The sequence below is a fragment of the Dama dama genome, chromosome 1, assembly GCF_033118175.1.
Source record: "Dama dama isolate Ldn47 chromosome 1, ASM3311817v1, whole genome shotgun sequence".
Taxonomy (NCBI): domain Eukaryota; kingdom Metazoa; phylum Chordata; class Mammalia; order Artiodactyla; family Cervidae; genus Dama; species Dama dama.
The window spans coordinates 43,363,781-43,390,322 of NC_083681.1; the positions used below are offsets into that span (position 1 = coordinate 43,363,781).

The following is a 26,542-nucleotide window of genomic DNA, read 5'->3' on the forward strand; positions in this document are numbered from 1 at the left end:
AAGAATGAGAGAGAATTCCCTGGCAATCCAGTGGTTAGGACTCTCCACTTTCACTTCTCGCGCCCAGGTTCAATCCCTGCTTGGCAACTAAGATCCTACAAACCATGTGGTGCCACCAGAATTACCAAAATAAAAAGAAGGAATAGGAAAATTCTCTATATAAAGAAACAGAAAGATGTCCTAGATGTATTATTAAGATTAAAAAAAACAAACAAGGAGGTGAAAAACAGTATAGTGTTTACTACCATATAAAGGGCGGGGGAAGATGACTGTGTGTGCGCGTGTTCTCTTGTGACCCCAGGGGCTGTTACGGGTATATGCAAAAGTCAATCCTATTTTACACATGAAAAAAAACTGAGACTCAGAGGACTGTGTTGCTAAGAAGCTTTAAAACTGAAATTCAATCTGAGGTTTATGTGCTTAACCAGTGGACTTCCCAGGGAATGTGAGTGGTAAAGAACTGTCTGCCAATGTGGAAGATGTAAGAGACATGGGTTTGAGCCCTGGAGGACATTCTTGCCTGGAGAATCCCATGGACAGATGAGCATGGCGGGTTACAGTCAATAGCGTTGCAAAGAGGCACACACAAACTGAAGTGACTTAGCATGCACAATATCACACCATACATCTATGACTAACAATTTTGATATTGATATGTGTACTGATTGAGATAAAAGAAAAAAGCAATTACCTGCTGCCCTTCTGTACCCTCCGCAGTAACCATAGCAACAGAATGTGTTCCTGCTGAGGAAATGACTGCATCATGAGCAGGTACTGTGATGGGCGTTCCGTCCTGTGTTACCATTGTAATGGTGTTGCCAATGGCCTGCATGTCAGCTTGAGATATGTTGACCTGTAACACAATGCATTTTAAAGTCAAGCAATGTTTCTTGCTTTCTCTGGTCAATTTTATTAAGGACTGGGCCTAAGCCTCCCATGGCTTCCCAGGTGGCTCGGTGGTAAAGAATCCACCTGCCAATGCAGGAGATGCAGGTTTGATTCCTGGGTCAGGAAGATCCTCTGGAGGAGGAAACGGCAACCCATGCCAGTATTCTTGCCTGGAAAATTCCATGGACAGAGAAGCCTGGCAGGCTGCAGTCCATGGGGATGCAAAGAGTCAGACACGACTGAGCATGCACACATGCAAGTCTTGTATAAGTCTACTCTGGGAGCAGATAAGCATTTTACAATGGAATAAACTCTTTGAGAAAGAGATCATCAGAAAAACAGTATTTCTTAAATATGTTTTCCTCCTCTCCATCTCTACTGCCAATTTAGATTTCCATTTTTCTCTCATCTAATTTTTGGCAATAATACAACTTCTTTCTAGATATCTAACCCTTCCCTAATCATCCTCTACCTTGTCACCTTGCTAAAAAACGAACAAATTTCATTATGCTCCCTGCTCAAATCCCCAGTGATGCCTTATCTGTCCAGAATAAAACTGTTAGTAAATTTGTTTAATCTTATATGCCAATTAGTGGACAAAGAGTACTGTGTAGAATTAGTGATGTCAAAAGTGAGGAGGAAAGGGATGAATGGGATGGTCCAAGTGCTCTGTATGTTTCTATCCTGAATACACTCTGCTTCTAGCTAACACTGGCTATCGATAACATTAAGAGTTATCGATTCAAAGGGCAGATTAATCATGGGAGGTAAAGTTCTGAAAGAGATGGGTAAAAAGAAAGTTCTCCATGGAAGAGGCAGTATTGGAGGATAAAGAACCTCATGCATCTATTTCCACAGGTATTAAGACAACCTTAGTGTCTTAATGAAATCAAGTCTGAATTATTTTAGGATAGTGGCATCTAGAAAACAATGACAAGTTTGACTGTTGAACAACAACTCTTATATCGCTTTTCCTAGGGAAGTCAAGACAGCTTCCTATTTATTAATTGTGAAGCTAGTTAAGTGAACTCCCATGACTCCAAGTAGGGAGAAAGTCACACCCTGGAAATTCTACAGGTTTACCCATCACTGACTTGCTCAGATCTTTTAATGATGTCCTCGTCACCTCAGCCAAACCTCTGCTGATTTCTCAATCTTATCTCCTGGATCTAATTAGCCACCCAATCTATCCCAAGTTTCACGTGGACCCGTTACTTTTCACTGTGTTTCTGACCTTCATCAGCTTACCTTTGAAAGATACCCATAACACCACCTGAATTCTACAGAGTGACAAACCTTCTCCTTTACGGACCTCCTTGCATGTAGTCTCTTTCAGCAAGAAAGAGTCTCTTTCTTCAGGAGATCTAGCACTGCTCACAAGCTAAACTCTAAACTTTGTGCCCCAATTCAAGGCTTTCCTCAACTGGGACCCAACCTACCTTTCAAGCCCAGGCTCAGAGAAATATTATTTAATGTGTCTGGCTTTTGGTGGGTACTTACATGCTGAGTCCCGTCCTGGGATATGAGTGTAACCTGTTGACTCAACCCAGACTGGGTTACTGTGGCTACTTGTGTAGATACAACATCATCCCCTTCTACACCTGTAACATACGTGATCTGGGACCCTTTAAGAACATCTTCACCTTGACCTGTTTAAAACAAGTGAATCATTTATTTGATCAACCTACCAAGCTGTTTAGAAAACAGAGAGATTATTTTTATTATTATGGAGAAACTGACAAAAATGAAAGGGCATATGTACTGAATTCTAAATCATGAAAATGATTTCTAACACCTCCTGTTGATCTCTCCGCCTGCTCTTTTGCAAAGCCAAACCAAATCCAAGCAGACGGAACTAAACTTTCCCACATAAAGAGTAACTATTCTAATTTTGAGAGACCTCGCTTACTCCCTTAGCTGGCATAATTATACAACACTGTCCATGTGTGTTGGGGTGAGGAGTGGGGGAACTGCACAGGGAGACTAACTAGCAAGTAACCCTTCTAACACGGCAAATATGAGCCAAGTTCTTGCAGTCATTTAAGAAGCTGTTAAAAATGATAGGACAATCTTCATAAATATTAATCCCAAAATCAGAATGGTGTGTAAACACAATGTACTAAGTTACTTACTCTTTAATGAGTGACTGATTACAAGTCATCAGTACACACAATGACATCACTGTGTAAAGACAGTATTATCTGGGGTAAGGTTAATAATTTCATAAGTGACTGAACAGGAACTCCCACCCAACTTTTTATTTCACAAAAAATCAGCAAGTAAACAGCAATTTCAACTGTCCATTACTGCCATACTTGGCAACCAGTAAGATTCCTTATCCCTCTATTCTATTGCTTTCCACATCTCATGAGGCCAGAAAAAGGGTAATTTTTTTTTTTAATTCAAATGACTTTATACACTAATTTAAGAGTTCTTCTCAAAGTTATGGTTGATGCCTGCACTCATACGGCTATGGTCATCACGGTGTAATTCCTATGACACTCATTATTCCATTTCTTTTTGTTCTGTTCCATGGCTTCCAAGGTGGTTCAGTGGTAAAGAATCCACCTGCCAATGCAGGAGATGTGGGTTTAATCTCTGGGTTGGGAAGATTCCCTGGAGGAGGAAATGGCAACTCACTCCAGTATTCTTGCCTGCAAAATCCCATGGACAGAGGAGCCTAGTGGTCTAGGCAAGAATACTGGAGTGGGTTGCCATTTCCTTCTCCGTATTTTCTCACTATCACACGACTAATATCTGAAAAGATAAATTAGAATTACAGGGAATTATTTGAGTAGATAGTGAATGATCTGTTCTTTTCCTTATTCTCCAACCATTTTTTTCCCCTACCTATATGTTTTTCAATCCTTTAATATTAGCTGTAAGATTGGGTAAGAATGTTTTAATTTTAAAACTTACTTCATTTAGGAACTACTCAATGAAACAGGACAATATATATGTTTTGTTCTGTTTCAGAAAAACCTATTTCATTTTACCTATTTAACTATGCTGTGTTATTTAACTCAAATCATAGAATCTAATTCTCTAAGATATTTTTCTCAAGAGTTTATCCTTACTGAAATGATATGTTTTTGTCTCCCACGACACTATTGAATAGACATGAATCAACTAAGAGTTAGTTATTTGGGAATGCTTCACCACTCTTGATTATGACCAACATTCTAATACACCCAAATAGTCTAGCTGCCCCTGCCCTGCCGTGCAGCCTCACCTCACACCACCCTCCCAGGCAGAAATGCCATGCTAGCCAGGCTTCTTTCAGTCTTTCCAATTTACTTGGCTCTCTCCAACCTCAGGGTTTTTTGCATGTGCCGGTCCCTCCATCTGGAACATTCTCCTGCCTCTGCTCCCCGTTTACCACCCCACCCCCCAAACGTTGCACATCCCTGCCTGTACACCGAGTGAACCCATGGATCTCTCCAAAAATCACTTCTTCAGGGGAGTTATCTCTGACCTTCGAGACTAGGTTAATTTCCCCTCTTATACATCCCAGAGCATTAAGTACCTTACTCTGATAGCACTTATTGCAGTTGTAAATGGTATTTTTGTGCGACTATTTGAATGAAACTTTATGGTTAGAGACAATGCTTTCAATCATACATTATGCTCATAACTGTTGATTTTCAAACACAGACATAAAAATACTGGGAAAAACCCTTACCTGGGGGAGGCTCAAAAAAGGCTTCCTGCTCCTCCTCGATGGGCTCGGTGTCATTGTGCGCTGTTCGTTTGTGCATGGCCAGTGTGGAGATCTGCTTGTATGTCTTCCCACAGTGATTACAGTTGTATGGTTTGGAGTGAGTGTGAACAACATGATGTTTGTACAAACTGGAATATTCTGTAAACCTTTTGTCACACCCAGGGACTGTACAAACATATGGCTTTTCCCCTAAGAAAAGAATGGCACCGGGAAAAAAAACAATTTTTAGTTATGAAGGCATAATCATTCCATACCTTCTAGGAGATGGACGGGGAATGAAGGGGCAGGGAAACCACTAGTAGCAAAAATAAATAGTTGTCAAATCCCTTTCTATCCTGCTGTAAGGCACAGTATAAGAAAAGACTCTCTGACTATGGTTTCAACTTGCCTCAAAAGGTGGTCTGCACCCTGAGTCATACCCCACACTTGAATACCACTTTTTGTTTAATTTCAAGAGATGTGAAAAATAAGGATGGAGATAGTTACTGCCCAGCTACAAGCTTTGATGAGGACTTTCCAGGCAATCCAGTGGTTACGACTAGGCAGTGATACTGCAGGGGGCATGGGTTCGATCCTTGGTTGGAGAACTATGATCTTACATGCCACATAAAGCAGCCAAAAAAAAAAAAGCATTGATGAAACTGTTGTTGTTATTTATAACTAGATAATCTAGAGATCATCAGTGATACTATATTAATAATGAAAATAATAAATGTAGGGAATGCCCTGGCGGTCTAGTAGTTAGGACTCTACACTTTTATTGCAGAGGCCCTGGGGTCAATGCCTGGTCTGGGAACTAAGATCCCACAAGCCACTTGGTACAGCCAAAAATAATAATAAAAATAATAAGTGCAATTATTAGTATAATATATGTAGCTTACCCTAAGGGTTTTATAAGGATAAAAAAGAAACATTTTCTAAAGAGTGTATGAGATATAGTCTGGACACATATTTCATATTAACTTCACTTGACTTCTTGCAACCAATCAAAAGCTATTAAATATTCACTAAAAACAATTCAATGCAAAGCAATTCTTTTCCCATGAAACAGTTTGAGAATAATATAGGCAGTGTACATATTTTTAGAACTTTTCATTATAGAAAATTTCAAACATACACAAAAGTATAGAGAAACAGTGCAATAAACCAATCATCTAGCTTCAACTATCAATTCATGGCCAATACAGTTTCAATTATTCACCGCATGTTTGCCCCCTCTGAAACAACTCCATGTACATTCCATCTCATCCATAAGTTATTTCTGACTGTATAAAAGATGGATGCTTTTTACAAAGAACAAAATTACCAATAATTATTTAATATCACAATATCTAGACACTGTTTGTATGTCGTGGGGGGGGGTGGTGCCGCAGGGAATCTAACACTGCAGGGGGGTGGGGTGGGTGGAAGCAAACTAGAACAAATTAACCTAATCATAGTTTAAATGAATGTTTTTAACCACTTAAAAGAGGTATGGGGGCCAGGGTGAGGGAGAAGAAGCTAAAGTAACTTATATACATAGTATCTAATAGTCTATCTTGGACTACCCTGGAATAGGGAAAACTACAAACAAATATTTAAGTCTTCTTGGTAGGCTTGTTTATTGTAGTACTATGGGCAAAATGGGGCTTCCTTGGTGCCTCAGACAATAAAGAATCTGCCTGCAATGTGGGAGACCAGGGTTTGATCCCTGGGTTGGGAAGATCTTCTGGATAAAGGGATGGCTACTCACTCCAGTATTCTTGTCTAGAAAATTCCATGGACAGAGGAGCCTGGCAAGCTACAGTCCATGGGGTCCCAAAGAGACCCCACTGAGCAACTAACATTTTGAGAGGCAAAACAACTTGGAAACTATTTTAGACATAATAAAAGACTGAATAATGAATAAATGTATAAATGCTGTTGGAAGCGAGAGCTCTGACTATGGAAGAAGGAAAATGCAAACATGCAATGTGAGAAGAAAAGAAAGAGCTCTGTGGGATGAACTGGAATTGGAGGTACTGGTGTGAACTCAGTCTCTAAAATGTGCTTATGTGTGTAAACATATGCATATCCTACTCTGTTCTCATTTTACACCTTCTGAGGGTAACTCCATCTTTTTCACGGTTCTAAACATGGTAAAGCTATCCTCAAATAGTGGTTCTAAACACAGTAAAACCACCCACAAATAGTAAAATCACTAAGGTAATCTGTAATATACATCTTAGACATTAAGTATTTGAGATTGTGTCTTGTCCTCTGCCCAGCCCACATTCTCAAAATAAGGCAGGTTGAAGTTTTTATCTTGGGGAATGGTTGTGGAGGAGACATGATGAGGAGGGCAAGACCAGGCAGGAAAATGTCAGGCAATTCCAACTCAGAGAACCAGCCCTATTCATATTCAGGCTTGAGCAGTAACTGCCACTAAGTGGCACCAAACCACAGTCAAGATATAAATAAATTGGGGGGGAAGCAGGGGTGGCCTTATTTTTTTGGTTTTGTCTTGAAACACTAGTTTTTACAATTGAGGTATAACTGACTTACAATGTTACATTAGTTTCAAGTGTATAACATAGTGACTCAATAATACTATGTATTACAAAATCATCACCATGATAAGTCTGTCAACATACCAAGTTACTCCAATATTATTGACTATATTCTCTATGCTGCACATTCTAGAACTCATTTATTTTATAATTGAAAGTTTGTACCTCTTAATCTCCCTCACCTATTTTATTCATCCACCAATCCCCTGCCCTCTGACAACTACCAGTTTTGTTTCCTTTATGAATCTGTCTTTATGTTTGTTTATTCATTTGGTTTGTTAAAGTTCCACATGTAAGTGAAATCATACAGTATTTGTCTTCCTCTGTCTGACATCTCACTTAGCATAATACCCTCTAGGTCCATCCATGTTGTCACAAATGGCAAGACTTCATTCTGTTTTATGGCTGATACTCTACTGTATGTATGTATGTAAATGTATCACACTTACCCATTCACCTATCAATGGACACTTAGGTAGCTTTCATATCCTGGGTATTGCAAATAATGCTGTCATAAACACAGGGGTGTATATATCTTTTTAAGTTAGTGCCTTAGTTTCTTCATTCAAATACCCAGAAGTGGAATTGCTGGATTGTATGGTAGTTCTGTTTCATTTTTGAGAAAACTCCAAACTCTTTTCTGTAGTGGCTGTACCAATTTACATTTCTACCAACAGTGCAATAGGATTCCCTTTTCTTCACAACCTAATCAACACTTGTTACTATCTTTTTGATAATAGCCATTCTGACAGGCTCGAGGTGATATCTCATTGTGGTTCTGATCACCATTTCCTGGGTGACAGCGATGTTGAACATATTTTCATGGAGATATAAATGGATCTGAGTTGCCCTTTAGAAAAGCTCCCTAATGGCTAGCTGCAGTCTCAACTGGGTCGGTCATCTGATCATCCTTCCAAAATGGACCGCATTTTACACAGCTGAGTCTTATGCTCCACTTATACATAATGTGGGCTTTTATTGTACTATCTACTTGATAATCATCAGCCAATCTTTTCTTCCAACCCAGACCTACTTCCTGGGTCAGGACAACATTTACAACTACCTACTGGATATCCTCGAGGGGGTTTCCCTGATAGCTCAATAGATAAAGAATCTGCCTGCAGTGCAGGAGACCCGGGTTTGATCCCTGGGTTTTAAAGATTCCCTGGAGAAGGAAATGGCAACCTACTCTAACATTCTTGTCTGGAAAATCCTACTGACAGAGGAGCCTTGCGGGCTACCGTCCATGGGGTGGCAAGAGTTGAATACGACTTAGCAACTAAACCACCACTGGATATCCTTACTTTAGTGACTTTTAACCATGTATGCATTTAAAAGACCTGGAGGATTTTTAATATATACTGATACCTGGGCCTCACCTCAGTAAAACTATGTCAGAATCTTTGCAGACAGGATCTGTGGAATCAGTCTATTTTAAAAAGGTGAATCTGATGTACAGCCACATTTGAAAGCACTACTCTACCTGCATATTCCAAAGATCATAATAGCCAAACTTAACATAGGCATCCCTCTTTGTGGTGGTTGTTTAGTTGCTATGTCGTGTCTGACTCTTTTGCAACCCCATGGACTGTAGCCCGCCGGGGTCCTCCATGGGATTTCCCAGGCAAGAATATTGGAGTGGTTTGCCATGTCCTTCTCGAGGGGATCTTCCCGATCAGGGACTGAACCAGCATCTCCTGCATTGCAGGTGGATTCTTTCCTACTGAGCCACCTGGGAAGCAGGCATCCCTCTGACTGTAATCTAATTTGCCCATAAAACATGTTGAATGGCTAACTTTCAGATAATGAGTCTATATTCCATTACTTTAGATGGGAAAAATAGTTTTCCCAATTCATCTAAAAACCCCAACCATTTTCCCCAAATATTACAAAAAGGCTCTTAACCCACCAAGAATGTCTGCATAATATGAAGCACTTAAAACACCATTTATCTAATTATTAACACTCTGAACTCAGTAGCATGTATAAATTTGTGTGTAATACACAATAATAGCATAGTATCAAATAGGAATTTTGTTTTCTTTCTACACCACAAACACGTACTGTAAGTTTAAAATGAAATATCTTAAAAATATTTGGCCATGTGATGCAAAGAGCCAACTCATTGAAAAAGACTCTGATGCTGGGAAAGACTGAAGGGAAAAGGAGAAGGGGGCGGCAGAGGATGAAATGGTTCAATAGCATCACTGACTCAATGGACATGAATTTGAGCAAACTTTGGGAGATAGTGAAGGTCAGGGGAGCCTGGAGTGCTGCAGTCCAAGGGATTGCAAACAGTCAGACACAACTTAGCAACTGAACAACAAATCTTAGAGACAGATAGAAAGGAATGCAGATTATATTAGCAAAAGACATTTTTTTTCCCCTAATCTACAGCCTTCTTTTCCAGGCCTCTGAGGTTTTCACAGGATATTCTACTTTCTTAGGAAACACAAATAATGTAGGCAAGATGATGGCAATAATGTATCATAAAAAAAAGTAATGTACAAAATACAATGTGAGTATAAGATATGACTGCATCAGAAACATGAATGCAGTGTATTCTATGTTCTCTCATTTAGAGTCATATGCAACTTAAAATCTTTTCCTTTTATAGAAAAATGCATGTATCAAGTGGATTCATTACAGTGGGGTTTCAATTTGAATCAAATTATGAGTAAAAATTTTATAAACCATAACAGCAAATATACAGATGGTAGAGTTCAGGTGGTGAGGGAAACCCAGAAAGCTGTATATTGTAAACCCACACTATTATCTTCCCTTCCCAACCTGGTCTTCATCTTAGCATTATCACTGGGCCTATCACACAAGCCAGAATGACAAGTTCTTCTCATTCCTCATGACTAAGCTGGTCATCAGGTCCTTTGCTGATACCTCTTCAATATCTTTCATTTTTATCCTTCTCCATCTCACTCACTTCAAATATTCTAATGGCCCTTAATCAATCTCCTTGCTTATGGCCTCATCTCCCTTTAACGTCTTTCTATAGCATTGACAGAGTAATTTTTTTCTAAAAAAGTAAATTTTCTTTAAATCTTCTTTCCTCTCTATCCATAGCAGTATCCAAACTTATTAATGTTCCTTTCTCAAAGTAAAGGGATTGCTATAGATGCCTTCCAGAGATATCCAGGGGTCTGTAGAATGTAGCCTGAGAAATACTACCTTACACAACTAACATTCCATTCTAAATGTCTTTTAATTTTGAATTATTACAAGTTTACTCTTAATATGAGTAATAAAAATAATGCATTAAAAATTTCTTATAAAACTAATGTATCCTCTCATTCTCCTCTCCATTCCCATCAAAAATACAACCACCTGAAACTAATACAAAATTGTAAATCAACTATACGTCAACTATAAAAAAATACAACCACAAAGCGGAACATCAAATTACAAGCTTTTGTGCAGTAAATGGCACCATCAAAAAAGTAAAAAAAAAAAAAAAAGAACAGGGGAAAATATCTATAAAAATTGGATTGTGGTGATGGTTGTACAACCTCGTGAATATACTAAAAAAACAATGAATCATATACTTTAATGGATGAATTGTATAGTGTATGAATTGTATCTCAATAAAGCTGGTAAAAAATATATACATACATACTCTGCAACAATTATGCCTATTACCCCTCCCTAAGTCAACTGCCCTTGACAATGTTTTGTCTCTCTCTGCATTTCTGATGCCTAGCAGGGGAACACAAAGCAGACATGCAATAACTATTGCATAAATGTAATTGCATAATTACATTACAATATTGCATAATGTATAAATGCTAAGGTGAAGTTTGTTCAAGTTACGTAATCCACTGCTGTGGTAGGAAGGAGGGAAGAGATTCCTGCAAATGGTTTATGGGAGAGGCAGGAGTTAAAAAACTGAGCCTTGAAAGATAGAAGACCAAGAACTATAGACGGTTACCTGTGTGTATTCTCACGTGGTTTTTATAATTGGTTGCACTGGCAAATGCCCTCCCACATCCTGGTTCTGTGCAGTAATAAGGTCTTTCTCCTGTATGTGTCCTAATATGCACTTTTCTGATATTTGATGTTGTAAAAGACCGACCACAGCCTTCAAAGTGACATTTAAAGGGCCTTTCTCCTGAAAACACAAAGGGAAATACATTAAATGGTGCAAAAATACAGATAATTAAAATGTCTTATCCTTCAATTCTGCTTAGGATCATTCATGCTCAGACTCTATAGCCTTTTCGTATTGAGCTTCCCTTTGTTTTTCTTGTTTTCTTTTTTTCTGCAAACAGCACTGTCTACTCCAAACATAAATTTACACAGGAAAATCTGAACAGTATTCAAAACTCATCACCGATTACGTGACTTTCCAAGACGGGAGTCATCCAGAAAGGCATATACTAAAAAATGAACTGAGATAAGCGACAAAGAACTATATATCACAAAGAAATACAAAAGAAAAACAGAGTCAAGCATAAGGATTAAGTTAGAATAGCCCTGGAATACCCTAAAAGCTTATCTCCTCCTTTATTTATTCTATAACACTTAAAGAAAAAATTCTGTCTTTTTAAAATCTAGTGCCTCATACATAATATGCATTAAAAATACTCACTGAATATATTATTCTCAGGAGCTTAGAAACACCTTGTTATATTATAACACCTTATAACACCTTGTTATATTATAACACCTTATAACACCTTGTTAGAAACACCTTGTTATTGTTATATTTCATATAACAATAAGAGCATGAATGAAATAGAAGCAGGGACCTACAGCTTTGTTCCTGAACACTGTAAAGCCGATTTGGAATCATATTTGAACTAAAAGTTAAACGATGATGAGGAGAATAATCTCCATGATAATTTGCTAAACTATCTCAGAATACTTAGAAATATCTGGGGACAAAGTGATAAGATTACGTTTAAAACATCTGCAGTAAAATCTCAAACTAAATGACCTTATGCTATCAATATATTACTTAGTCAACAGCTTATAATAGCATCTCTTATCAACAGTTTCTGAAAGTCTTCCAACTCTGATCCAAAGCAAATAACTACCTTTACAACACCAATCCGCAAATAATCAAATACAAGGACAGGAGGGGAGGGGAAGGAAGATTTGAACAAAGTATCCCTTAGGGAAAGGAGAGAAGGAATTTAAAGGGTAGGAAAGATGATCACAAGAAAGGAACAAGCCTTTCTTTCTGTGGGGCTGTAAGGACGTCAGATTCTTTTCTTTTTTTAGAAGCAGCTTAAAGCAGGAAAAGCCATGCTCAACTGGGAAGAAATCGGGTGCCTTAGGTTCTGGTCTCAGCTGGGCGACTAAGTGGATGTACAATCCTAGGTAATTAAGCCTGTTGCTCAGATAATGCCTAAAAACTGAAAGGGTTGGCAGTCTAGGGCTACTGCTAATGTTTTGGAACACGGAACTCACTGAGAATCTAACTTACAGGCCCTCATCCTGGAAAAAACGGATATGCACAAATGGCAAACTACATGGGAGTTTCATGAGTTTAAGAGACGCCCTTGATACTGACTCCCTGAAGCACTTCCGGAAACCACGTCCCCAAGTCCTTCCCTGCAGATGAAGAACTCCTGGCCTAGATAGAGTATTTCTTCACACCAGTACCTGTATGAGTCCTGATATGTTTTTGTAGATCTCCTGAAGTTTTGAAAGATTTGGTACAATTATCTTCTGAACACCGATATGGCTTTTCTCCTGTATGAGTTCTGACATGACTTTTTAATCCGTAACCTTTAAGAAAAATTTCAAAGAAATTTAATTATACAAGACTCCTGTAAGCATGCCTACTGAGATTAAGCTATTGAAAAATATAGTAAACACCAATGATATAATAATAGGCAAACACAACAGAATAACTATTAAACAGGTACTAGAGCATGCTAGCTCAGGACTGTCCTGCTGAAAATTCAACAGTTTCATCTCTGACTAGAAGAAACTGTGTGTTTCTTTTTTTAAAGTGTCCCCATCTTATTATATCTGCATTGCTCACACTCCAAAATCTTGAAGCAGAATGGAGGCATGGAGTGAAGAATAGGGCAGAAGTCAGGAGGCCTGGCACCAGTCCTGGCCCTGCTGCATGTGTCCCAGGGCAGGACCCATCCCACTGCTAAGCCCCAGATCTTCATGGTTCCCCCTAGAGTGTGTCCTAATGTTAAGCTCTGAGTCAGTGTTAATGCTCAGCTTTTGTGTTTCTTGCTAAAAGAAAGAAGTGTGTGGAGTGAAATATGAACACAGTAGGCAGAAACAGGTCTGAGGAGAAAAATGAAAACACAAAGAGAACAGACTAAATGGGACAAAAGGCAGAAAGGGAGAGACTGGAAAACTAGTCACTGCATGCCCATTAATTCAGACCAAGGCAGGTGGTCAGTTCCTTCCTCTGACCTGTCTCTGCTTGACTCCCGAGTGGAACCAAGAAACAAAGCTCAAGGTTTTACCTGTTGCAAATGCTTTCCCACAGCCTGCATGCTCACACTGGTAAGGCCGGTCTCCTGTGTGTGACCGCTCATGGACCTGCCATTAAAACAAAAGCATGAGTGTTTCCTCGAGGCACTCTGCAGGAAGATGGTCTCCACAAAGACTTCCTCCTCGCCCCCAACTGCTGAATTATATTGTTGCTTGTATATTATTTTTGAAAGACAGAAGGTAACTTTTCTCAAAAACTACTAATTCTCAATATAGACCAAATGCTGTATGTTAAGATGTACTCATTTTAAGTAAGAGATTGGAATACTGGAGGTGTGAGCTTTTCTAGAGTGCTCAAAGGTGTTTGTATGGAACAAGTACCTGCCGAGAGCTAGAAGTACAAGGAGACACTATACAACATAAGGTTAAGAGTGTGGAGGCTGCTGCTACAGGGGCCTTGATCTGAAGCAAGGCTTCACCACTGACTAGTGAGGTGACTGTGGCATCTGCCTTCTCTCAGCCTCAAAGTTCTCTCTGTAAAACGGGGGCATACTAATACCTATCACAGAGGGCTGCTGTGACAAATGAATACTCATGATAATGCTCAATATTTACTGAACTTTTACCACGTGCCAGGCCATACTCTTCAGTACTTTACAGACACAGAATTAACTTACTTAATTCTCACAGCTACTCGTTGAGGGAGGTATATAATCTTTATGGTCCAATATTACAGATAAGGAAGATGAGGTACTAAGAGGTCAAGTAACATGTCAAGGTTACATACTAATAGACAGCAGAGATGGGCTCTGGGGCTGCTATTCCAAATATGCTAAATGCACACGTCCTAACACACTGTAAGTTATTCAATAAAAGTTAACTATTATTTTTTATGAGTGATGGTATATTGTGTTTAGCTTCAATCAAAATACTTGGCCTATGTATTTGACAGGACAAATCAACACCAACTTTTGCTGGATTGAGCAAATCACTGTTAACGGAGTGATTACATCCACATCTCCCATATAACTACATAAATTTCACATCTGAGAAAAATTTATTCAAATATGTAGAATACCTATCATGTGCTATAACATATGCTGGACACTAGGGAGACAAAGATGAAGAAAGCATAGTCCTAGTTCTGAAAGAGTTTATTTCGAAAATCTGCATAGGTTTTTGTGTGTATATGAGTGTGATCATTTTATGTCGATAGGTGGGGGAGAACAATGGTGTCTGAATGTTACAAGTACATCAAATTGGCGTTTAATGTCCTGGGTACCCTCATAACTAGACACAGCCTTCTTTCGTATATACCTTCAGATGGTGAGCTGTTGTATACAATTTTCCACATCCATCATAACCACATCGAAAGGCCTTCTCTCCACTCTGTTGAGATTTAGCAGTTACTCTTGTTGCATGTCCTTGTAAGACAATCTAGATGAAACAAAAAGTACAATTTAAAGTATTTACACAGAAATAAAGTAGATGAAGTTACAATTTTCAGGAAAAAAAAAATAAAATGTGGGTTTCCAGACTCAGGTCATTATTTTCATCCTGAGCCAGTCGGGTTAATTCTGTTATGCGGCTGAAGTCAGCAGCTCTGGAAGAAGTCAACAGGAGATCCACAAGGGGGCACAATCAGCACCCAGAGATTGTAAACTGAAAACAAGCTGGGCAGCATACATTGACCCATTGTACGCTGCTGTTCCTTGACATACTCCAGTGAGTGTGTCTGTGTATTTTTTTAAATATTTAAAATTTTTGAAATTTTAAAAATGATATTATATTTATATATACACATATACATATAATAATATTTTTGGAAATATAATGTGCTAAGTCACTTCAGTCATGTCCGATTCTTTGCGACTCCATGGACTGTAGCCCACCAGGCTCCTCTTTCTATGGGATTCCTGAGGCAAGAGTACTGGAATAGAGTGCCATTTCCTTCTCCATTAAAATACAGTATATATGTAAAATAATGCTTTAAAAAATATATATATATTGGTACATATGTTCTAAAAACAATGTAAAAGTCGTTTTCAATTTCAAAAGTAATGAAAAAGAAGGGGTTAGATCATCTGAGTCACCTTGGGAGACATCAGAATCCATATGATGCTAGTTTGTGGGGGAAAAAATGGCTCAGATGGTAAAGAATCTGCCTGCAATGCAGGAGAGAGACCCAGGTTTGATCTCTGGGTCGGGACGATCCCCTGGAGAAAAGAATGGCTACCCACTCCAGTATTCTTGCCTAGAGAATTCCATGGACAGAGGAGACTGGCAGGCTACACTCCATGCGGTTGTCAAGAGTTGGACACGACTAAGCAACTAACACTTTCACACTTTCAATTTAGAAAATCACTTCTCTGGAACTGAACACCATAAGACTTTAAACAATTGCACTGATGTTAGAGGTTTTTTTTGGAGAAGGAAATGGCAACCCACTCCAGTATTCTTGCCTGGGAAACCCCATGGACAGAGGAACCTGGTGGGCTACAGTCCATGGGGTTTAAAGGTTAGACACAACTTAGCAACTAAATCGCCACAGAGGTTTTTTAAAGATGATGACCTATTTTAGAAATTAAGTTACCATGAAACTTGAAGAATGACTTTCTACTTTGTGGGCATGTGGTGATGGTGCTGCCATCTGTGCAGACTGTCCTACTTGGCTCAAAAATAACTCTGCCAAAAGCCATTTTATACTATAAAGATTTCAAAATAATGGAGCAAAGATCATCATGACTGATGAGTTACAACAGATGCTAAAAGCTGAGAGAGAAATCTGAAAATAAAAGACACAACAAAGTGAAACAGATGACTCTACTGGCCTTTTTTCAAAGAGCTGTTAGAATCTCTTTTGTTCCTATTTAAAGAGAACTCTCAGTTCCAAAAGAGGTTCTGTCACAGCACATATCACTTGCACGTCAACATGGAGTTTTGGTAAATAAAAATTTCATAAGTATATTTTCAATTGCCTGGTGCTTTTTATTCCTATTCATATTCTTTTTTCTATTTATAAACCCTGCATCGAAGAAAATGAATATGCTTCATGGAATCTGATTCTGGTATCAGAACTGATAATTTTATTTATATTGCTAAATATTTAAGCTTCTGAACAATGAGTGTTCCCTCCATCTTCAGGTTCCACCTAGAAATTTTTAAAAATCTGCACAACACTATGATTTAATACATTTCATTTATTCATAGGATATATTTACATTAAATAAAGTTTTCTGGGGTAGATAATTTTAAAATTTTATTTACCATACTGTAAGGGACAAAACAACTTTTAAAAATCATTCTGATCTTTGGGAATGGTCAGGTCCTCATCATTCTAAGTGGGAACGGCAGGCCTTCATCATTCTGAGCAATGATCTACTACAGCAATACACACTTAAATGGTGGCGGGTGGGAGGTCGGGGTGTGGAGGAGCTACAAGGGTTGGGAGGACAGAAGAAAGCCCCGCATTAGAGGATAACAGTATAGAAGATGTGGTTCAGTCTTTACAAAACAGACACGGATGGCTATACAGAGTCCGTCTTAGGTTTTTCCTTGTGACTGTTAAATCAATTAAAAAACAAGCAGTGGGAGAGGGAAGGAGAGGTGAGATGTATGGAAAGAGTAACATGGAAACTTACATTACCAAATGTAAAACAGATAGCCAACGGGAATTTGCTGTCTGGCTCAGGAAACTCAAACAGGGGCTCTGTATCAACCTAGAGGGGGGGGATGGGGAGGGGATGGGGGGAGGTTCAAAAGGGAGAGGATATATGTATACCTGTGGCTGATTCATGTTGAGGTTTGACAGAAAGCAACAAAATTCTGTAAAGCAATTATCCTTCAATAAATAAATAAATAAAAATCAGAAGAAAAAAAAAAAGGAAAAACCAAGCAGTGGATCTCAGTGTCATTGCTGAATTACAAGCTAGTAATTATCTATGTTCATGTATTGCGGTATATTAATAAATGTTGCAGGGCACAATTTTCTAAATAAAGGTAGGCTTACGTTGTTAAAACATCTAGATAAAAATTGGGCACACTTCCTAATGGGTGCAAGCTTGAAAGTATCTTTACCAAAAAAAAAAAAATGATATAATTCCACATCTTCTCTGCCTAGGAAATTCCATCCTTCTAAATCTATGACGCCTGTTCTCATCATTCCAAGCAGAGCAGATTCTTCAAATCCTCAGCATCTCTGTAATATTTAGCTTGTATCATGGACTTGGCACTTGATGCTACTGTCTTATTTTAAAGAATTTGTATTTCCTTTCCTTCCCTATTAGCCTAGCAGTTCCTCAATGTCAAAGTCTATATCATATATGCCGTCATACCTCACAGTGCTAGGTAAAGGGTTTATACCACTAACTATATGAGCATAATTCAAAGGAACTAAAAGTCTTTTCAGTCAGTTAGTTCAGTCGCTCAGTCGGGTCCGACTCTTTGCGACCCCATGAATTGCAGCACACCAGGCCTCCCTGTCCATCACCAACTCCTGGAGTTTACTCAAACTCACGTCCATTGAGTCGGTGATGCCATCCAGCCATCTCATCCTCTGTCATCCCCTTCTCCTCCTGCCTCCAATCCCTCCCAGCATCAGGGTCTTTTCCAATGAGTCAACTCTTCGCATGAGGTGGCCAAAGTACTGGTTTCAGCTTCAGCATCAGTCCTTCCAATGAACACCCAGGACTGATCTCCTTTAGGATGGACTGGTTGGATCTCCCTGCAGCCCAAGGGACTCTCAAGAGTCTTCTCCAACACCACAGTTCAAAAGCATCAATTCTTTGGCACTCAGCTCTCTTCACAGTCCAACTCTCACATCCATACATGACCACTGGAAAAACCATAGCCTTGACTAGATGGACCTTTGTTGGCAAAGTAATGCCTCTGCTTTTTAATATGTTATCTAGGTTGGTCATAACTTTCCTTCCAAGGAGTAAGCATCTTTTAATTTCATGGCTGTAGTCACTATCTGCAGTGATTTTGGAGCGCCCCCCCCCCAAAAAAGTCTGACACTGTTTCCAGAATCTTTTGGGGGGGGGGGTGTCAAAAAAGTTCTAGAATTAAAACTGTGATGATCACTGCTCATCTCTGTGAATCTACTAAATCCACGGAGGTGCACACGTTAAACTGGTGAATTGTATAGTACGTGAAATATATAGTAGTAAAATTAAAAGGAAATAAATGGTAATTGGAATAAGATAATTTCTCTTATTTGCAAAAACCAGAAGAGTCTCTATGAATCCCATAAAAAGTAACTATTATTTTTAAAATTTCACTATTATTTTTTCTGATTATAATAGTAACACATATACATTGGGGGAATTTGGTTACTACAGCAAAGAGTAAAGAGAAAAAGTTCAAGTGAGCTGTAATTCCAGCATCCAAAAAATAACTGTTTATATCTTGGTTTCTATTTAGCATTTTTAAAATATATATATATGTTATATATATATTAGTGTATAAGTTTTATTTTAGCAGAACTGGAATTAAGTTTTACACAAATTCTAAAGGCAGAAATTAATTGAACATGGGACTCCAAATCATCAGAAAAGAGTTCTTCTTGCTGTTTCCTCCTCTTCCTTTCTAAAAGCACCAAGGAAGTTTATCATCTCCCAGGTCTGAAAGATCAAGCCCAACAGCCCACACCTTCAGACCAGGTGGTGGCAGCACTTTATACTGGAAAGGCCCACACCTGAATCTTTTCTGTTATTCCCTCCTAGGCCAAGCTTTAATTCTGGCATGAAACAGATTATCAGAGGTTTGGCATTTAATTTAAGTAAGCCAAAACAATGAAGTTAAGACTGAATTTAAAACCTGTTAGGGGGATTCAAAATGTACTGCAAAAATGTACTTGTTTCTGCTCCTATCCTAACGTCCACACTGTATGCTTCAAGAGCTCAGGGGTGGTGACATAAGGAGCAGAAGCTCCAGTTTTGGAAGAACTACTGAGGACTTCAAGTCTTTGTCAGCAGGGCAGAAGTGAGGCTGGTAACAGAATTTTTTATTTCTAAACCAACTAAAGTCACTAGCATTGACATATTATGAGAATTATTAGTAAATGCTATTTGCAACAGAACTATTTCCACTAGTAGCTCTAATTATTCAAAACAGACCTGGCATAAGGGCATTGGGCAAAATACAGGAGGATGAGTACCCACAGCAACACCAACTAGCAAAAGGAACCTCTTAAAAGAAAACCACTGAAATAGCAATGCAATATAACATACAATGGGCTTCCCAGGTGGCTCAGTGGCTAAGAATCTGCCTGCCATGCAGGAAACTTGGGTTCGAACCCGGGGTCAGGAAGATCTCCTGGAGAATGGCAACCCACTCCAGTATTTTTGCCTGGAGAATTCCATAGACAGAGAAGACTGGCCTGCTATAGTCCACAGGGTTGCAAAGAGTTAGACACGACTCGGAGACTAAACAACAACATCTGGAAAAATCTCCAAATAGCCAAGGGACGCACAGTCAAAAACCTTTTTTATCTCCATGTATAGAATGTTTGAATGGAATGGGAAGCCTCTCCTTTTTTACTGGAAATGTTTCCTTATAAAACCCTTTATCTCTCAATCCCAACCAACATTTATCTTTTCAGTTCTCAAACTATTTTATTCTTCTTGGAACTTGCTTTGTCTACAACTCTTTTCTTATCCTATTTCCATACTAACTTCCCTTTCCACCCACCTCTGACTCCACCATGGCAGAAGTTCTGAAATAATAAATGTTTGACAAATGACTGGTTAAGTACCTACTTCAACAATGATAAATGATATGGCCCCTGCCTTGGTAGGGCTCTCTTTCTAGCTAGTTAAACTGTCCTATAAATGAAGGACAATAATAGAATATAATAATTGCTATCATGGCAGTCCACACAAAGTCCTACAGGGACAAAATTCAAAAGCTGGGAGAACTGTGGGTTAGGGCAAGCTGTCTACAGAAAAAATCTGGAGGTTGAAAAAGAGGGGTGGGCAGAGCAGTCCAGGCAGTAGGAATAGTATCACCAAAAGTATGAAAGTATGTCTGGAAGAAATGGAAACTTAATATAAGAACATTATATTATTTTATCTATATAATAGAATTAATACCATAAAAAAGGGAAGTTTAGGCCCACATTTGGGAAGAGTTTTAGGTGTCATTCTGAAGTGTGAACCTAGATAATGAAAGTGAAAGAAACTAAAAAATTTAAAGCAAGGGGTTGACCAAGATCAGCTCTGTGTTTCAAAAAAGAAAACTGGTAATGGTGTAGAACACAGTGAAAGACAAAAGAGGCAAGGAGACTAAAACAAGTTTGTATAATCATAACTATGGAGTGATGAAAACCAGTCCAGGACAATTGACTAATGGAACAAAATACAATACATGATTCTGTGGACATTCTAAGGACAAAAATGGACAGAATTCAAAATTCAAAAGCTAAATTAATAAACCAGACTTATAACAGGTATTTAAGTGGTCCTTGTAAAAAGAAAAACCACCTGATGTGTTATCACAAGGGAAATGTCTCAAGGGCCATTTAGAAGCTATTATCAGTGAATACTAATTAGCTTCTAAAACCATTTACAGAAAATGACTTCATTACTACTTTATGCTTAATATATGTTCTGAAAATTAAGAGATAACCTTAGCTCTGCCATAAATTCATTATGTGACCTTATGCAAGTTATGTAGGGCCTATTTGCCTATCTGTACCAAGAACAAAACCAATATAACACTATAAAGCAATCATCCTCCAATTAAAAATAAATAAGTTTTTAAAAGGAACATATTATGTGAAATCAGTGATATTTTTCCTTTCTTAAAACTTTTTTTTAAGGAGGCAAACTCCTTTGTCAGATGAAATCTCATCCAGCATTCATTTATACAGTATAAATCAGATAAAGGCATTCTGGCTGCTGCCGGCAGAGTTTATGTAGTTGTAGAGTGATAGACATAGGACAGAGGCTAACTGGTACCTTTTGCTGCCTGGTTCAGTAAAATTCAATTTACAATAATGGCCTAATGCACACAGCAGATGCAGTTTTTATTTTATGCTCTATATAAACTTGTATATTAGGATGTAAATATATTCCTTGGGAGAACAAAATGAAAGCAACCAGGTTTTAAAACGTATGTTCTCTTTCAAGAAATGAATACTAGAAGTATGGCAACAGAGGGACCTTTATGGAACCATGGGACGTGTAAGCATTGCCAGGAAGATTTTAAAAAACAAAAAAAACCTTCACTGGTTTTATACAATGAATACTACAAGGTAGTGGTCCTTCAGGTTTTAAAAAATTTATTGAAGGACAGTTGGTTTACAATGCTGCGTTAATTTCCGCTGTACAGCAAAAATGATTCAGTTATACATATTGGGATGGCCAAAAAGTTTGTTCAGTTTTTTCCGTACACTGTAACTAAAAACCTGAATGAAGTTTCTGGCCAACCCTATATCTATAGATATATTCTTTTCCGTTATGATTTATCACAGGATAATGAACATAGTTCCCCATGCTAAAGCAGGACTTTGTTGTTTATCCAGGTCCTTCACTTTTTATTTTTATGTCTCCTTACTTTTTGGATTTCTAAATATAAACATGAAACCATGATTACTTAAAAAAAAAGTATACAATAGCTATCTGTAGAGTAAGATAATGGTCTTCATTTGGGTTTTAAAAAAAAAAAAAAAAAAAAACCCACTAAAAATAATACATATTTTTTTAAATCCTGGGTTCCATCCCAGACCTACCGATAGAATCTCTGAAGTTGGTCTTGGGTTATTTTGCAAAAGTCCCACAGCTCAAACTCATGCTGGCGTTTGATTAATAACCAGTGATCTAATACATTTCTTTAGGAACGAAAAAAAGAGCCTAAGAAAAGCAAGATTCACTTGCTCAAGATCACATAGCTAGATAAAAGTACTGAACATACTTTTTTTTTTTTTGGCTGCCCTGCACAGCGTATGGGATCTTAGTTTCCCAACCAGGAATCACTTCTGTGCCCTTGCCCTGAAAGTGCAGAGTCTTAACCACTGGACTACCAGGGAAGTCCCCAGAAAATATATATGAAATGTGATCCACATTCAAACTGCCTATACTAAGTGGATTTTGTGGTAATTATCCAACACATGTACTGGGAGAATCTGCCAACCTAGCCACAGACCTTGATAATCAGGGAAGATGGCATACCTAAGACTGACCAATGAGGTATACCTTGTATGGCCTGGCTTACAAGGTCAAGCTGAGTCCACAGACTCTCCAGGGAAATCTTGACATGCTTGTGGGTGGTAAACCTGAGAAAGCATGGCTGTGGTGAAACCAAATGCACACTCAAAGAAAATGCAGAGGAAGCCTGTCTGCGGAGAAAAGAAGGGAGCAGAGATGCCATGGAAGAGGGCAGAAGAAGGAAAAAGGTGTGCTATCAGCCTCCAGTCCTGATTCCTTTACCATTCTGGTTCCTGTGAAGTACAGCTGTTCAGCAGTTCCAATTCTTAATTTCTTATAAGATATGTTCTTCTTACAACCTATCTCTTTTTATCTTGAGCTAGATTGATGGGCTTTCTGTGTTATCTAGCTATTAGAGCTTTGATTGATTAAAACCAAGTCAGGGAATTCCCTGGCAATCCAGTGGTTAGGACTTGGCTCTCTCACTGCAGGGGCCCTGGGTTCAATCCCTGGTAAGGGAACTAAGATTCCACAAGTTCCATGGTGTGACTTAAAACAAACAAAAAGCTGCCAAGTCAAAGGACTCTGATCTCCAATATAAATAAAACTGGTTTTTAATGAAGTCAAAACTCATGGAAACCATGAACAAGGGCCTTGGGTTCTTATAGAACATGTAAAGGCATCAACAATGTTGCATAATGCCTACACATATACAAATTATGTTCTCATGTATTACCTAAAATACTAATCAAATGAAACTCTCATTTGGTCTTCATAACCCTACGAGATGAGTAAAGCAAAGACTATTATTCTCCTTCAGCTAATAAGAAATCTCAGACACAAAGAAATTAAGTCATTTGCTCACAGTCACACAGCTACTACACAGCAGGATGGAAGCTTGACTCAGACCTTTTTTTTTTTAAATTACAAATTACATGCTACTTTGATACCATACTGTTGCAGCATGAGGGTAATGACAACAGTTATAGCCTCCTCAAAACACATCATCCCATCATCCTTACAGCTCTTACAACACGTGGACATCTTTAAATAGATGAGTGTTTTCAAATTGAGTACTACTGACACTGTGAACAGAATAATTCTTTATTGAGGTGGGCTGTCCTATGCCTTGCAGGATATCTACCCAGCAGATGCCTGACACCTCTAACAACCAGAACTGTCTTCAGACACTGCCAAACGTCCTCTAGGGGCAAAACCACCTTCCCTTGAGTGCACATGCTTTCAATACTCTAGGTCTTTGTTGTCTTATGAAATCTGATTTCAAGTAAGAGGTCAGCTCAGTAGCACAACTAGTATGCTTATGTTATAGGTGAAAGAAAAAGCTCTACACTATAAACATCACAATGAAAAAAACTAAAGCTTTAAAACAAGACTATAAAAAAAATTTATTGTGTTAGGTACAGACCTCTTTAAAGTTCAGCCAGGCACAGAGTTACAACCTCTTAAGCAACTCTGGCAGAACGCCAATAGGATATTTTGACCTTTTAATACCATGTACTTGGCCCTCAACCTTAACTATGGTACACAATTATTTTAGAGGATGGAAGATTCAGAAACTTCTTGTATAGCTCTTAACAGACATATGAGTCACAAATACAAACCACATATATAATTTAAAATGTTTTAGTAACTACACTTAAAAGTGAAAAGAAATAGGTGAAGTTAATTTTAGTAATTATTTTATCTAATATATCCAAAATATTATCATTTCAACATGTGGTCAATAGGAGACATTATTAAGAGATATTTTACATTCTTTTTTCATTAGAAGTCTTTGAAATCTGGTATTATTTTAGACTCACAGCACATGCCAAGTGTGACTAGCCACATTTCCCATGCTCAGCAGCAACATGCTCAAGTTAAAAAGTGTGGCTCTCACAACTACTGAGCCTGAGTGATGTGACTACTGAAGCCCAATCACCTAGAACCTGTGCTCCGCAACAGAAGCGGCCACCACAATGAGAAGCCTGTGCACCGCAACAGAGTAGGCCCCGCTCACTGCAACTTGTGAAAGCCCAGGTGCAGCAATGAAGACCCGAGCAACCAAAAATAAATAAGTACATTTTTAAAAAGTGTGGCCCTGAAGCGTTAACTTTAGGAATTAAATATGATTAAAAAAAACTCTTGGAAGAATTAAAAAAAACAAAAAATCTGCTATGACAGAACAGTCAACAAAACATTAGAACTGCTAAGAACAAAAAGTAGCAGCATTAAAGCAAGAACATACGACAATGATCATACAAAGTCCAAGAACGCCCGCTCACACAAACACCTACCCTACAAACACAAAAACACAGAAATTCAAAACAGAATCTTGAATTTTGACTTGTAGGGCTTCCCAAATGCTTCTGTGACTCCTCTGTACTTAACTACAGTACTTGTGGAGGCACTGACTGCTGCTCTAGGTGATTAGCTTGGTAAGGGACAGCCAATGACTGGACCCAAGGTGAGCATCTGAATCACAGGCAGCCGACCCGGGGCCATCTGCAGCCCAGGAAGCTGTCTGGTAGAAGAGGTAGAAACAGCTTTGACCAGAAGGAACAATGATAATTAGCTAGGCTGGACCCTCTCTCTAGAAGCCGAAACGGGAAGTATTGAAGGAATCAATTATAAGCAAAAGAAACAAAAAGACATAACAACCAAAGTAGCAAAGTTTAATCACAGTAAGGGTGAAGGCCCAGAAAAAGGATTTACAGACTGCCATGGATGGGGCAGACATAAGACCACCTGGTCTCCATAACTGCCTTGGACTCTAGAACACAGGCTTCATCTGGATTTCTGTGATATTTCTACTTCTTTAGTGCCACTTTCAACCAGATCATAAATTCTGAGACCTGAGGTAGCTGGAGAAAGCTGCTGCCGAAGGCACACTGTTTTTCTGAACTGGTAAAAATTTCCCTAAAGAGGTACTAAGTTCCCAATTCTTGTTTTCATCCTTAGAAGAGTCCAGAAATGCTGAGAGAAAGAGATTCAAATATAAAAGAGTAGCCTTACACACCTGCATTTTTTTCTCTTGCTCATTTTCTCCGATTATTCCGGAACCTGTTACACCTTCACTTCCATCAATGGACACCTATAAGAATAAAATAAAGTTAAAAACATTTTTACATATTGATAACTGTTTAGGCTAGGAGATAAGTACATGGGGATTCTTATTTATTTTTGCATATGCTTGGAAAATTTTCATGATAAAAAGTAGGGGGGACTTTTAAACTATATAAATGATATAATTTCAATACAGGGAGAAATCACAGCCCTTCTGATGTAAAACTTAAGATGTTCCTTCACCTTTTCCAATCTCTAATGTCTACTTCATAATCCATAAGCAGTTCCATCTATATACCTCATTGTTTCTTTTATGGCACTCATCCTTGAATTTTTTTTCTGTGTGAATTACCTGCTACCCATTTCCCTTCTATAAGCTCTTACTTCATTCCTTTATTTTTATTCAAATATTTCTTTCAACCCTTCACTTCTTTAGGATAAATGCTGACCTTCTCTTTGATGCTGTCTCATTTTGACTTTGAGATTTCTAGTTTCTTTTTTTTTTCTTTTAAAGAAAGATAAAGAAGCTGAAGCTCCAGTACTTTGGCCACCTGATATGAAGAGTCGACTCACTGGTAAAGATCCTAATGCTGGGAAAAACTGAGGGCAGGAGGAGAAGGGGGCAGCAGAGGATGAAATGGTTGGATGGCAACACCGACTCAATGGACGTGAGTTTGAGCAAACTCCAGGAGATGCTGAAGGACAGTGAAGCCTGATGTGCTGCAGTCCATGGGGTTGCAAATAGTTGGACATGACTCAGTGACTGAACAACAACA

The 26,542-nt window shown here is 38.5% G+C and overlaps 1 protein-coding gene across 3 annotated transcripts in view; it reads right to left on the bottom strand.

Moving 5' to 3' along the window:
• Positions 1 to 26,542, bottom strand: part of ZNF143 (zinc finger protein 143) — a 60,528-nt gene that overhangs the window by 14,019 nt on the left and 19,967 nt on the right. For all 3 annotated transcript variants that reach the window (XM_061147858.1, XM_061147863.1, XM_061147852.1), the window contains 8 exons: positions 25,720 to 25,794; positions 14,872 to 14,991; positions 13,587 to 13,662; positions 12,757 to 12,882; positions 11,078 to 11,257; positions 4,571 to 4,798; positions 2,389 to 2,537; positions 692 to 853 (listed from right to left, as the gene is read on the bottom strand). In XM_061147858.1, coding sequence (XP_061003841.1) covers positions 692 to 853; positions 2,389 to 2,537; positions 4,571 to 4,798; positions 11,078 to 11,257; positions 12,757 to 12,882; positions 13,587 to 13,662; positions 14,872 to 14,991; positions 25,720 to 25,794 — 1,116 coding nt within the window. The remainder of the gene's footprint in view (positions 1 to 691; positions 854 to 2,388; positions 2,538 to 4,570; positions 4,799 to 11,077; positions 11,258 to 12,756; positions 12,883 to 13,586; positions 13,663 to 14,871; positions 14,992 to 25,719; positions 25,795 to 26,542) is intronic.